This window comes from Perognathus longimembris, chromosome 15, assembly GCF_023159225.1.
Source record: "Perognathus longimembris pacificus isolate PPM17 chromosome 15, ASM2315922v1, whole genome shotgun sequence".
NCBI classification, from domain to species: domain Eukaryota; kingdom Metazoa; phylum Chordata; class Mammalia; order Rodentia; family Heteromyidae; genus Perognathus; species Perognathus longimembris.
The window spans coordinates 22,663,719-22,676,926 of NC_063175.1; the positions used below are offsets into that span (position 1 = coordinate 22,663,719).

A 13,208-nucleotide genomic window follows, 5' to 3' on the forward strand; every position below is an offset into this window, starting at 1 on the left:
CTCATGGACATTTCTTTTCATGATAGCTTGAACTGAGATCTAAGGATCCCAGCCTCCTAAGGAGCTAGGATTATAGTCATAAACACCAGGGCTTGGCTGTTTTTTCTTTGAAGTCATAATAATTTTGATTGGATAATCCATGTATATTATATCCCTTTCAGTTCCTAGAATATGAAGTATGAAGTCTGTTTTTGTGTTCCCACTTTCCTATTTTCCTCTCTGGAGGAGACTTTCTCATGTAGCTTTACAAGAACATACGTCCATATAAAGATGTATATTCATACATGTACACACATATTTAAATAATGCCTGTGTATTTGTGTGTGTGTGTGTGTGTGTGTGTGTGTGTTCAGAATACAGTCCCTTCTGAGTCAATCATAAAACAGCTACTTTATTCTTCTCAGTGACTAGATAGGACCTTAAGTTGTTGATTTTATAGAGGAGGAAACTTGACTCCCATAGATTTTAAGTGATTAGATGTAGGGGTGAATTGACTTTCAGTGTATGTGTTGTTGGTCCTTTAATTTTTAATTGAGTAACCGTACTTGAGGTACTATAGAGATGTTTTGATACATGTGCACTTTGTGTAATGTTTAAGTTTGGGTAATGATTCTTCTAGTTTTTCTTTTTTTTGGCCAGTCCTAGGCCTTGAACTCAGGGCCTGAGCACTGTCCCTGGCTTCTTTTTTGCTCAAGGCTAGCACTCTGCCACTTGAGCCACAGCGCCACTTCTGGCCATTTTCTGTATATGTGGTGCTGAGGAATCGAACCCAGGGCCTCATGTATATGAGGCAAGCACTCTTACCACTAGGCCATATTCCCAGCCCTAGTTTTTCTTTTAAATAATATATTACTGTTATCTGTGGTCACTATTTTGTAATAAATATTAGTACTTACTAACTCTTAACTTGGTACCCATGGATACTCTGTGTTTTTGAAAGATGTTTTTTTCTCAGGCTCTTTGAGATTATAGTTAAGATAACTTTAATTTCAATGCTTTAACTTTATGATAACTACCATTTTTTACTATAATCTTGGTATTTAAATACTTAAATATTTAAATATGGTCATGCTATTTGATTTACAGTAAGGGAGAAGTTGATTCCTAGAACTATTCTCAGTGTCCTATATATCTGACATTTGATAGGAATGAATTTAACCATTTTATTTGGTAGTTTGAGAGATTTATTTTTATTTACTTTTCTTTCCCTAATGCAGAAACACACTTTTATTATGCTTTTTTAATGCTTTTATTATGCGTTTAAAGACTTCTTTCTTTTTCTTCACTCTCAACTGCTGTGTCTAGCATGTTACTGTCTTTCATTTACTGTCTTCTGTATGTTGGTGTTGAGGCTCTTTTTTGTCATCTCAAATGTACTATTTTTTTTAAATAGACACCAAGCGTCTTTTTTTTACTTCCCCTTTCTGTGCACAAATAGGAAATCTTCTCTTAAATAATGTATTGACATAATACTACATTGTATACTATTCCATACAATAAAGAGAAGAAACATTTTTTTATATAATCACATTTTTGTACATTATGTTATATTGGTATATAAGTTATCTCCAATAACTTGCCTGTTATTACATGTGGCAGTGAGGATACCGAGAGGGAATTTTAGTATTTCCTGTCTTCTCCACCATATGACACCATATGAGTGTATGGATGTTTATATGAATTATATATGAATTTATGTATGAGTTTTATTTATATATACATCATACACTCGTCTTAGATAGGCATACTCATTTTGAAATTATGTGGCAGTTCTATGGGATAAAAACAATTGCTTAATTTTTCTGGTCAAAACAAGCTCAGTGGGTCATAACTATAATTTCAGCTACTCAAGAGGAAGTACAGATCAACTTGGGCAAAAAGCTAGTGAGAATCCCATCTTGATGCATAAGCTGGTCATGGGGGTTCATGTCTAAGATTCAAGTTAAGTGAGAGGCTGGAGGTGGATTTGTCTGAGGCCATGGTTAAAAACACAAGATGCCACTTGAAAACTAATGAAAGCAAAAAAGGGCTGGAGATCTGACTCAAGTAGGAGACTAGTTAGCACAAGGCCTTGAATTGAAGCCTTAGTACTGCCAAAAATTAATAAGTACAGCTAGGAACCAAAACATTTTATTGTATTTTGTCATTTCTGTATGTGTATGTATTTGTGTGTTTTAGTATAATTGTATATTTTCCATATAGGCTCTTTGCAGTCAGTTGTTTAATATCTTCAGTTGATATAAATGGATTACATAAAACTCTGAAGCAGAAAACCAAAAGTAGATACAGTTTGACTTCAGGATAGCTAGTTGAACAGGTAGATTTCCAAGGGACTTTATATTGGAATTACCTCTTAGATCCTAGAATCTCAGCTGCCCTCAGTGGAGTAGTGATTTTTGCACTGGGGAATCTGAGAGGATTTTAACTGTCTTGTATGGAAGCAAAGATGTTTGTTTTCATTCTTCTGTCTTCCATTGCAGAGGATTTGTGGCTGACTTAGTGTAACTCCAGATCCATCTTGGTGTATCTGATTTACCAGAGAGGAAAAGATAAGCTCTACAAGACAGACTTCCTTCTGATTCATGTTTTTTGTATTAAATGTGCACTTGTGGTTACAGATATCAAGTAATTTTTAAAGGCTTGTGGGAAGAGGTAGCCATTCTTTTATTCTTCTCTATGTTGGGTGAATTAAGTGATCCTTGTTATAAAAGAGAATTCTATCTCTTAATCTCTGAAAATATGGGTACATACATCAAAAACTAACTTTTTTGTTTACTATTAGAGATGAAGATGACATCAATGATGTACCTTCCATGGCAGGAGTCAACCTCAGTGAAGAAAATGCTTGTATCTTAGCAACAAACTCTGAAGTGGTTGGTACACTCATTCATTCATGTAAAGATGAACCATTTCTTTTCATTGGAGCCCTTCAGAAGAAAATTTTAGACATTGGTAAGTACCGAGATAGGATTATTAACTTAATAAGAATGTCTGTCTGAAGGGAAATGTTACCGAAGAGACAGCATAAAATTCTGAAGCATACATAAGGCTTTTGGAAAGAATAAAAATTTCTTGAGTGTTATATAAAGAAATTTCTTTTTGGAAATCTTTAATATAGGGCTGGGAATATGGCCTAGTGGCAAGAGTGCTTGCCTCCTACACATGAAACTCTCGGTTCGATTCCCCAACACCACATATATGGAAAACGGCCAGAAGGGGCGCTGTGGCTCAGGTGGCAGAGTGCTAGCCTTGAGCGGGAAGAAGCCAGGGATGGTGCTCAGGCCCTGAGTCCAAGGCCCAGGACTAGCCAAAAAAAAAAAAGAAATCTTTAATATAACCAATATAATACAACCTGTGTTTTCTGGCCTAGATAATAGAAGTTGCTATTTTGTCCTTAGTTCTCAAAGGACTAATCTTTCTATATGAATATTTAATGAGGTCTATATACATTTTTACCCATCTTTTTTTCTTCCTTGATTGGCCTATATGCATGTTTGTGTACACGTGCAGACATATGTTTCTTCTTATAAAATGTAGGAATAGTCAATGAGAGCCAGTACTACCTACACCTCAATTAGAGGATTAACACTCTCACTAGGTCTAGTTGTTAGATAACTGCAGTGTATGAAAGAAAATGGAAGGGAACATAGGAGTGTTCTAGAGGCAAGCAGCTTTTTCATATTACTTAATCTCGAACTCACTATCCTGTGAAAGGCCAGTCTCTCCATATTAACTGCAAAAAGAGAAAGATGGGGAAGAGTTTTTCCTAGGTGAGTTATATCATTCTGTGTCAAAACACAGACCAGCTCTTGTCCTCCACCCATGTTATATTTTGAGAAGCAAGTACTAATAATGTGTTTTGTATATTTGAGTAATAACTTCGGTGTTATGTATTATTGAAGGCTTTTAACATGACTTGAAAATATGACTTTTATTTATACACTGTAGTATATTTAAGAATTGCAGAATAACTTTGAAGTATATTAGTTTGTATATGAGCTACTATATACTGTACAAATGGCCACTTTGTCATTTCTAAATTAAGGATACTAATTTTAGCATGAGCAACTAGCATTTAGAAAGTCATTCAGTAGATAGGAATTGGAAGAACTGACTACAAAATATTTGCTGTTTTCCTGTGTTTATTCCTCTCTTCCTCCTTTTCTTCCCTGGCTACCTTCTTTCCTTTCATTTTTCTTCTTTGCATATCTATTTTGTATTGTCCAAGACTCACTTCCAAAAATACAAACCTAAACTGTACTTTCTTGTGATGATTTATGAAATGCTACATTACCTAGAGCACTGGCAGAAATAATAACTTAGTTTAATAATTATCCTCCCCTTCCAAATTTTATTTCTAGTTTGGTTTAGCTTTCAGTTATATGGTTTTTCTTGTTGTTTGCCAGTCCTGTGGCTTACATTCAGTCCCTAAGTGCTGTCCCTGAGCTGCTTTTTCTCAAGGGTAGTGCTCTGCCACTTGAGCTACTTACAGCTTTTTGGGGGTGTGGAGGAGGGTAATTGATTGTAGGTAATAAGAGTGTTATGGACTTTTCTTGCTTGTCCTGGCTTTTAACTGTAATCCTTAAATCTCAGCCTTTTGAGTAGATAGGATTTCAGATAAGAGCCAGTGGTACCCAGCTGATTATATGGCACTCAATGGGCATTTTTGACTACTTAAAACAAGAATCAACAACTTTTTTCCACAAAAAAAAAACAGATGGTAAGTTTTTGCCATTTTGTGAGCCATATGGTCACTGTCACAGCCATTCAGTTCTGTTGTTCAAAGGCAAACAACCATAGACAAAATAAGAACAAAATGGGCCATTGTTTTTTAGCCAGTTTTGGGTTGCTGTAACAAAATAGCATGAACTATTTGGTTTAACTGACTTTTTTCACAGTTCTGTAATTTGGAACCCTGAAATCATGTCCTCAAGTCCTTTTGCTTTTAGTATTTTTTTTTTTTTTTTTTGCCAGTCCTGGGGCTTGGACTCAGGGCCTGAGCACTGTCCCTGGCTTCTTTTTGCTCAAGGCTAGCACTCTGCCACTTGAGCCACAGCGCCACTTCTGGCCGTTTTCTGTATATGTGGTGCTGGGGAATTGAACCCAGGGCCTCATGTATACAAGGCAAGCACTCTTGCCACTAGGCCATATCCCTAGCCCAGTATTTTTTTTTTTAAAGATACAATCTCAAGCTACCTTTGCTCAAGTTGGCCTTGAGCAGTGATCACCCTGTCTACCTTCCTAGGACCTGAGATTACAGGTGTGAGTCATTTTTAGTTCTTGTTGATGAAACACAAACTTGTGATACAATATAATTCTCAATTTACTTCTGAATCATTTAAACTTAAAAAAAATAGAACAGTAGAATAAGTGATGTTAATATATTTCACAGAATGTTTTTCATTTATAATAAAATTCCTCCTTATACAATAGATCACAACCAAGCCATTCCTTAAAAACAGAAGTTACAAATTTACCCCTAAGAAATTTAAGAAAAACAGAAAACATTTGTTTGCCTAAATAATGTTAAGAGATTAAATGCCAATATTCTTCCCTTTTTTCCTAATTACCTAAATTAAATTGCACAGGCATTCAATAAAATCAGTAGTAAGCATGCAAGGACTAACTAGGTCTCCTTAATTAAATTGACTTTATTAAAAAGAATATTTTTTTCTATAGAATTTAACTTTGGAATTTGAAGGCATGTTTTCTTGCTAACCTACTGAAGATATTTAAAGACATTTGTTCTCTAAGCTCTAGAATTATTTATTAGTTTTACCTTTCATTTGTTTGTAATGTTTGGGGGAGTTGAACTTAGAGCTTTGCACTTGTGAATCAGGCATTCTACTAGTTGAGCTCTGTTCCTAACTCTTAGTATCGCCAATATATAGATTTATTGTTTGTGGTGGTAGGGATTGAATCCATGACTTTGCATAGATGTATGGGTTTCTAGTAGATTATCTTTTGTTTTATAAATATGTAGGAAATTACTTTGAGTAAACACTAAATATTTTTGAATGTTCATCTTCTTTAAGTATAGATAGCATATCACTATGCCATGTTTAGTTGTAATTTTAATTTGTGGTTGTTTTAAAATTTTATTGGCCCTTAATTTAGAGGTTCCACCGTTTGTTTAGACTGAAGATTTCAATAAAGTGAATTATACTTTATAGTGTATGTGTGTGTGTATGCGTGCGTGTGTGTGTGTGCTTCAGTCTGAAATTGAAGATAAATTCAATTTTGAAGGCTTTGTTTAGGAGAAGTTTCAAGAATTTATATCTTTCTTTGTGGCTTACTACAAACTTTACACTTGATCTTAGCCAAAAGGCTGAGAAGCGATACACTACAGACTTTAAAATTTAGTACTTATGTGTGGCAATGTAAAACAATTTAAGAGTTATTGATATAATTAAAGCATGATTTTGCTAGAGTTTTGAGTTCTTCTTTTGGCAATACAAGTATGTTTCATATGAATTGACATGCAAAATAAAACCGTAATATTCTTAAATTTCTGTGTGCATATACATACATGTACACACATATACTTAAAAATAGTCACAGTAGCAGTTTTAAATTATACTACCTAAATGCCCATATCTTTAGATTTAGATATCTGTTGATGCTGGTGGTTTCACTGTGCCTGAGAAAACCTTTGTTAACTGGTAATGTTGAGTTAAATGAGCTTCTGTCTTTGGGTATCTGATACAAATTGTCCTGAAACTTTGTTCTTAGTAGAGGGATGAAAAAGTGTTATTCGGCAAAGAGAGAAGTTATTCAAATGGATGGGTGTGAAAGAATGAGGCTTTGAACCCATTCCAACTTTTAAGTTCATTATTAGGCCAAGTTATTAAAAAAATGAGGTATGCAAAATGTAAGCACAGTTGGTAATGGATTAAAAAGATTATAATAGGGAATCAACAAACTCACAGTCTGAATTCATTGAAATAAATGTCACAAATTGTTAACAGTGTCAGTGTAGGTGAAATGTAATTTTTCTATTTTTTAATTACTAAAATTAACAGAATGTAGCACTAATTTCTACACTTACCATTTTCCTCCCTGAACACTAAACTTGATTTGTGTTCTTATTAACTTTGTCCTATAAATGACCTTGCAAGGAGAATAATTCTAGAGGCTAAGTGAAACAATGTCTATATTTTCTGAGGCTTCAGGCTAGATTTTATTAATGTAATGTCTAAGATCTTTGAAGTTGTGACTTTACCAGGAAAATCATAATCTCCAAACCTTTATTCGTAATGGGTATGACTTCCAGGGGGAACAGAATACCTGCTGTGCTAATTATTTCAATTATCAGCTACTACTAAAACATGTAATGGATTTTTTCTGCTTCCACAGGTAAAAAGCATGACATTACAGAATTTAATTCTGATGCTGTGAATTTGATCTCCCATGCAACACAGGAGAGATTACGAGGCCTTCTAGAAAAACTGACTACAATTGCTCAGCATCGAATGACTACTTATAAGGTAAAGGAAATCATTAAAGAAGTGCAAACTCCTCTAGAGGAGGAGAGACAAATTAAAGGTAGATTGGGGTGGGGTATTGACTCATATTCTGAATTTATTTTTAAAGGAATGCTTGAAACTTACATTTCAGATTAGTAGGAAAGCTTTATTTAGTTAGTATTGCATGACAGAATTAAAACAGAACTTACTGTGTTATCCAAAGCTTCTATGTCAGTGTAGATTGGAATGTGCATCTGTTCTGCTTGAGGCTTCTTCTTCCTTAAGGTTTTAATTGGGGAAGAGGATATGTTAGGATAGAATATTGTGTTCTCTTCAGTGATATATGCTCTACTAAGATGCCTGTATCTTTTGGTTAATTAACAATTGCATTGAGTACAAATGTAGGTATCACTTTTACTGTGACTGGCTGTTTTCTGTTTTGTTTTGTTTTTAACTAAACGTAGGTATAGCCTAGTGGTGTGAACTAGAAAGGTTGAGTCACTTGATGTATTTGAATTTTAGGAGGAGAACAGATTATTGGATGATGGGATTAAAGGAAAAGACACTATGGGATAGAAAGAAATAAGATAATCCTTTCCTTTATGAAATTTTGGTAGCTAGCTTTCAAACATTGTGGTACATAGGTTATCTCATGACAATTTGAGATTTTGAGGATGGTCATTGACATGGATTCCTGGACATAAGTTAAAAAGGATCAGCTGCTACACCACTGGTAAGTTCCCTGGAGTCCTAGAGTATTTATATTTTTTCTTTTCTGCTTCACACAGAACTTTAGAGGAACTATATATAGTTGCTGAAGTTCTTGATTACATAATTTGTGTGAGAATTTTATGGACATTCATGTGCATAAATTCTATCAGCAGGAGAAAAAGTTATGGGAAAACAGAATATCAGGATTTCTTTTTGTATGATTCTACTAATTCATCCATTTCTTCTAGGTTATCTAGTTTGTTTAGAAGTATGGAAAGTATATTTTTACAATCCTTTTTATTTAAGCAAGGTCTGTAGTAATAATCTCACTTTCATTCCTGATGTAATAGTTTCCTTTTTTTCTTTAGAGTTTTAGCTGATGGTTTGTCAATTTTGTTTATCTTTTCAAAGAAGAAACTTTGGGGTTTATTTTTCTTCTTTTTTATTCTCAATTTCATTTATCTCTACTCTTGTCTGTATTATTTTCTTCATTCTTTAAGCAGTGGGTTTAATTTGTTCTTTTTTGTTCCCATAAGTTAGATTGCTTTGAGAACTTTCTTTTCTAGTAGAGGCATTTACCTGCTATATATTTCCCTCTGCATTTGACTTCATATCATACATTTTTGTTATGTTGTCTTTTTGTTTTCATTTGTCTCTAATTTTTTTAAATTCCTCTGACACATTGGCTAAGCAAATGTTTAATTTCTGCATATATGTATCTTTCCTGGTTTTTCTTTCTGTTGTTGATTTTCTAGTTTCATTGCATTGTGGTCAGAGAATCTCGATACTTTACGTGACTTGAAATTCATAGAGCCTTGTTTCATAACCTGACATGTAGTATATCCTGGAGAAATTTCCATATCCAGTTGGACAGAACATGTGTACTATGCTTTTATTGGGTTTTTTTATGATACATGTTTGCTGGGTCTAGATGGTAGTTTGTAGTATTAAGTCATTCATATATTTCTTCTTTTGATCAACTATCTAGATACTCTGTTATTGAAAACAGAGTAATAAAGTTTTCAGCTATTTTACCTCAGCGGTAGAGAGGTGCTTAATATGCACTAGGTGATAGTTGTAATCTCCATACCCCCCCCCAAATAAATAAATGAAAATTCTGTCAGTGTTTGCTTCATGTATTTAAGGCCTTTATAATTTTTTGTTAGTTACTATAACAAATACCTGAGGCATCAACCTAAAGAGAAGAAAGGTTTATTTTGCTCACAGTTTTGGAGATTGCAATCCATGGGCTGGCTATTGTCCTCATTATTTTGGGGCCTGTGGTAAGGCAATGTGTTGTAGCAGTAGAACATGTAGTGTGGAGCAGAGCTGCTCATTTCATAGCAACTAGGAAGCAAAAGAGAAAGAGGGGCTGAGGTTCTAATTTGTATACCCTCTAACATCCTAGCTTCCCTTCTACTAGGAACAAGCTTGTAAAGGTTTCACCATCTCTCAGTGTCACTACTGGTTGGGGATCAAGACTGTCCCTCTCTCTTTTAATTAAGAAAAGGGTCTTGCTGTGTTGTGGTCACATACTTTTTAATTGGATCCTTCTGCCTCCACCTCCTTAGTAGCTAGTACTAAAGGTATGAGCCACCATGTCTGTGTTCTCTCATGTTCACATAAATACCAATGCTTTGTTCTAGTTATTATTTACAAGAATTATCTGATTGTGCTTCTTTGACTGTCAATCTGTTTTTATTTTATTTTTTAATCTAAAGTAAAAGTCTTCCAGGTAGTGTATAGTCAGATCATGTTTTCTTTTTTATCCAGTCTACCAATTTCTACTTTTTAGTTTGGAAGTTGAACCCATTTACATTGAAAATGATTACTGACTGATAAGAAAGATCTATTGCTTTGCTCTTTGTTTTTGTATTCCTTTTTTTTTTCAGAATAATTATTTATTGTCAAAGTGATATACAGAGGGGTAACAGTTTCATATACATAAGGCAGTTGGTACATTTCTTGTACAATTTGTTACCTCTTCCTTCACTTCCCACCTCCCCCTCTCCTCCCCCCCTCCATCCTGCCATGAATTGTTCAGTTGGTGTACAACAAATGGTTTTGTAAGTATTGCTTTTGGAGTCATTTGTCTTTTTATCCTTTGTCTCTCGATTTTGATACTCCCTTTCCCTTCCCTAATTCTAATACAAGTATATACAGTATCCAGGGTACTCAGATGAGTTACAGTGATAGCGGGGACAACCACAGGAAGGGGATACAAGAGTATCAATCAACAACAACAAAAAGCTACAGTTTGGTTTCACATGGCATGTTAAAAATAATTACATTGTTTTTAGTCCCTCATTTCTTGTATTATTGCCCTCTTTGTGTCTAATTTTTTTTGTCTTGTACCATTTTGTCCTTTTTCCTATATATTTTCTAGATATTTTTGTAATGGTTGCTATGGAAATTTATAGTTAACATCCTAAACCTATCACTTGTCTCTGTCTTTGTGCGGGGAAATTACAGTCTTTTGAGTTTTTACTTTTAACTTTTAGAAATATACTGAAAAATTTCACCCCTGGAATCTTTTCACTTCTGCCTTAATCACAATGTTGTTTCAGAAATACATCATCATTTATAATGGAGAGTTTCTATATAAATATAATATGTACAATTTAATATGGAAGAGAATTTTCCCAAGAAATGTTTACTGAATTTTCTTCAAAGCTCTCTTGCTGATAAGCCTTTACATGGAATTCTTCTGTTGTGCACTAGTAGTTTATATTGCAAGGATTTAGTTCCCCTAAGCCTAATGGATACTACACATCTCACCTAGAAGACCTGTGCTGCTTAGAACTTAACATCTCTGTAACTGTCTTTTTACATTGACTATTCTGATTACTTGAGCCCACATTCATTCTTTAATACAGCTAATAGCACCGTCAGAATTTGCATTTATAGAGTGCAAAGATTATTATTATACTTTTTTAAACAGAAGAGGAAATTCTTCATGAATTTTATAAAAAGCAAGAATGCTTACTATCTATTCCTTTCTACTCTGAACATACACATATTTTTTATAATCTCCTACCTGGGTAGGGATGATTCACTAATTAACCATAGACCATACACTGAGATTTAAACAAAGAAGTTGAAAGTTGCCTGTGGTACAGAGCTTTTGATATTTCTGTTGGTTGTTTTCCACTGGTGATGTTGTAGTCTTCTCTATGCCTGTGGCCATGGAGAAGCTTCGTTGTTGCCTGTACAGTGGTTTCTTTAGATTGAATCTCCTTGTTGGTGTTACCATTTAGGTTTGGATCATTCTATGTGACTGGATGTAGCTCAGTGGCAAAGTGCTTGCCTAGCAAGTGCAGCATTTTGAGTTTGATCCCCAGTACCAAAAAAGAAAAGACAAAAAAATGATATTTCCGGGACTGCGACTATGGCCTAGTGGTAAAGTGCTCTCCTTGTATACATGAAGCCCTGGGTTCAATTCCTCAGCACCACATATATAGAAAAAACTGGAAGTGGTGCTGTGGCTCAAGTGGCAGAGTGCTAGCCTTGAGCAAAAAGAAGCCAGGGACAGTGCTCAAGCAATGAGTTCAAGCCCCAGGACTGGCAAAAACCAAAACAAAACAAAATGATATTTCCATACATCCATATAATGTACTTCTATCATATTCCCCTCTCTATTCCTCTTTTTTTGTCCCTATCTCTTTCAGTTATTCTGTTTTTAAATTTGGGTTTTATAATGAATTCTTTTTGTATTAAACATAAAGTAAAATAAGTAGCATGAATATAGTGGTTTGTTTTATTTTCACTTGGTAATGTCCCTAACATTGTAAAATCATTTTCTGTTGATGCATGAACACTTTAATTTGTCCCTTAGAGAGTCAATAACATGGTAAGGTGAAGTTAACTGTTTAAAGAAGATTACGGACTCAATAGGAATAAAAAGGTACCCATTCCTCTAGAAGTTTCTGGAAGAGAAAAGAAACAGATCATAGAAGAGGCAGCTCTATCCAAATTGGGAAAGAGAGAACTTCATGAGAATATGATAGGGTTAAAATTTTTAAGTCCATGACCTCTTCACATTTATTGTCACTTATAAATTGAATTATGTCAGTAAACTGTCTCCAGAGTGTTTAAACATAAAAATGGTAAGTATTTAAGAAACCACTATTACTATGTTCAACTTCTATGATTGGCCTATAATATATTCCATATTTTATTTTGTATTAACATTAGAAATCATTTGGGAATTCTTTTTGTATTAAACATGAAGTAAAATAAGTAGCACTAATACACCCTTATTCCTTAAACTATGTAATACTCTTTTATCTAGTTAAATACCAACAATAAAAATTTAATTTAAAAAGAATCTTGGGCACATACAGTCTCTCAATCTCAGTTAATTGAATCAGCCGTAAGTAAGCATGGGATAAAACAAAGATGGAAGATGGAAGTAACTCTGACCTTGACTTCCAGTTACACTGTCTGCTGAACTGAATGTTCTAGCTGTTCAGCTCTACAGCCTCCCTCAGATGTCTGAATTTCTGACATAAGTAGATGGCAGATATCTAAAATAATAACTGCGAAGACCCGTCTTCTTTGTCCACCTACCAGTAAACCACATACTCAGTTATATGTGTTATAAAGGAGAAATAAATGGTCATGGGTATAGACAGTTAGGAAATTATTTAGATTAGAAAGCATTTTTACACTTACATAAAAATAAGGGAAGTAATTTAAAATTTACCTGATTTTCTTTTTGCTGTTATTCTGGTTTGGAGGTCAGGGACTGGACACTGACCCACCCTGAGTTTTTTCAAGGCTAGCAGCCCTCTAAGACTTGAGTCATACCTTCTTGCTTTTTGCTGGCTAATTGGAGATGAGCATCTTGTGGACTTTTCTACCCAAGCTGGCTTTGAACTGTGATTCTGCTCGGCCTTCTGAGTAGTTAAGATTACAGGTATAAGCCACTGATGCCTGGCAAATTTTATCATTTTATCGAGCACCTAATACAAAGAATTATACTTCTCTGTTGAAATTCACATTTGTTAATTACCTACCTTAATTTATTTG

At 34.4% G+C, this 13,208-nt stretch overlaps 1 protein-coding gene across 1 annotated transcript in view; it reads left to right on the forward strand.

Moving 5' to 3' along the window:
• The window catches only part of Taf4b (TATA-box binding protein associated factor 4b), an 87,444-nt gene that overhangs the window by 41,934 nt on the left and 32,302 nt on the right, over positions 1–13,208 (forward strand). The window contains exons 10-11 of the mRNA XM_048363520.1: positions 2,783–2,952; positions 7,357–7,487. Coding sequence (XP_048219477.1) covers positions 2,783–2,952; positions 7,357–7,487 — 301 coding nt within the window. The remainder of the gene's footprint in view (positions 1–2,782; positions 2,953–7,356; positions 7,488–13,208) is intronic.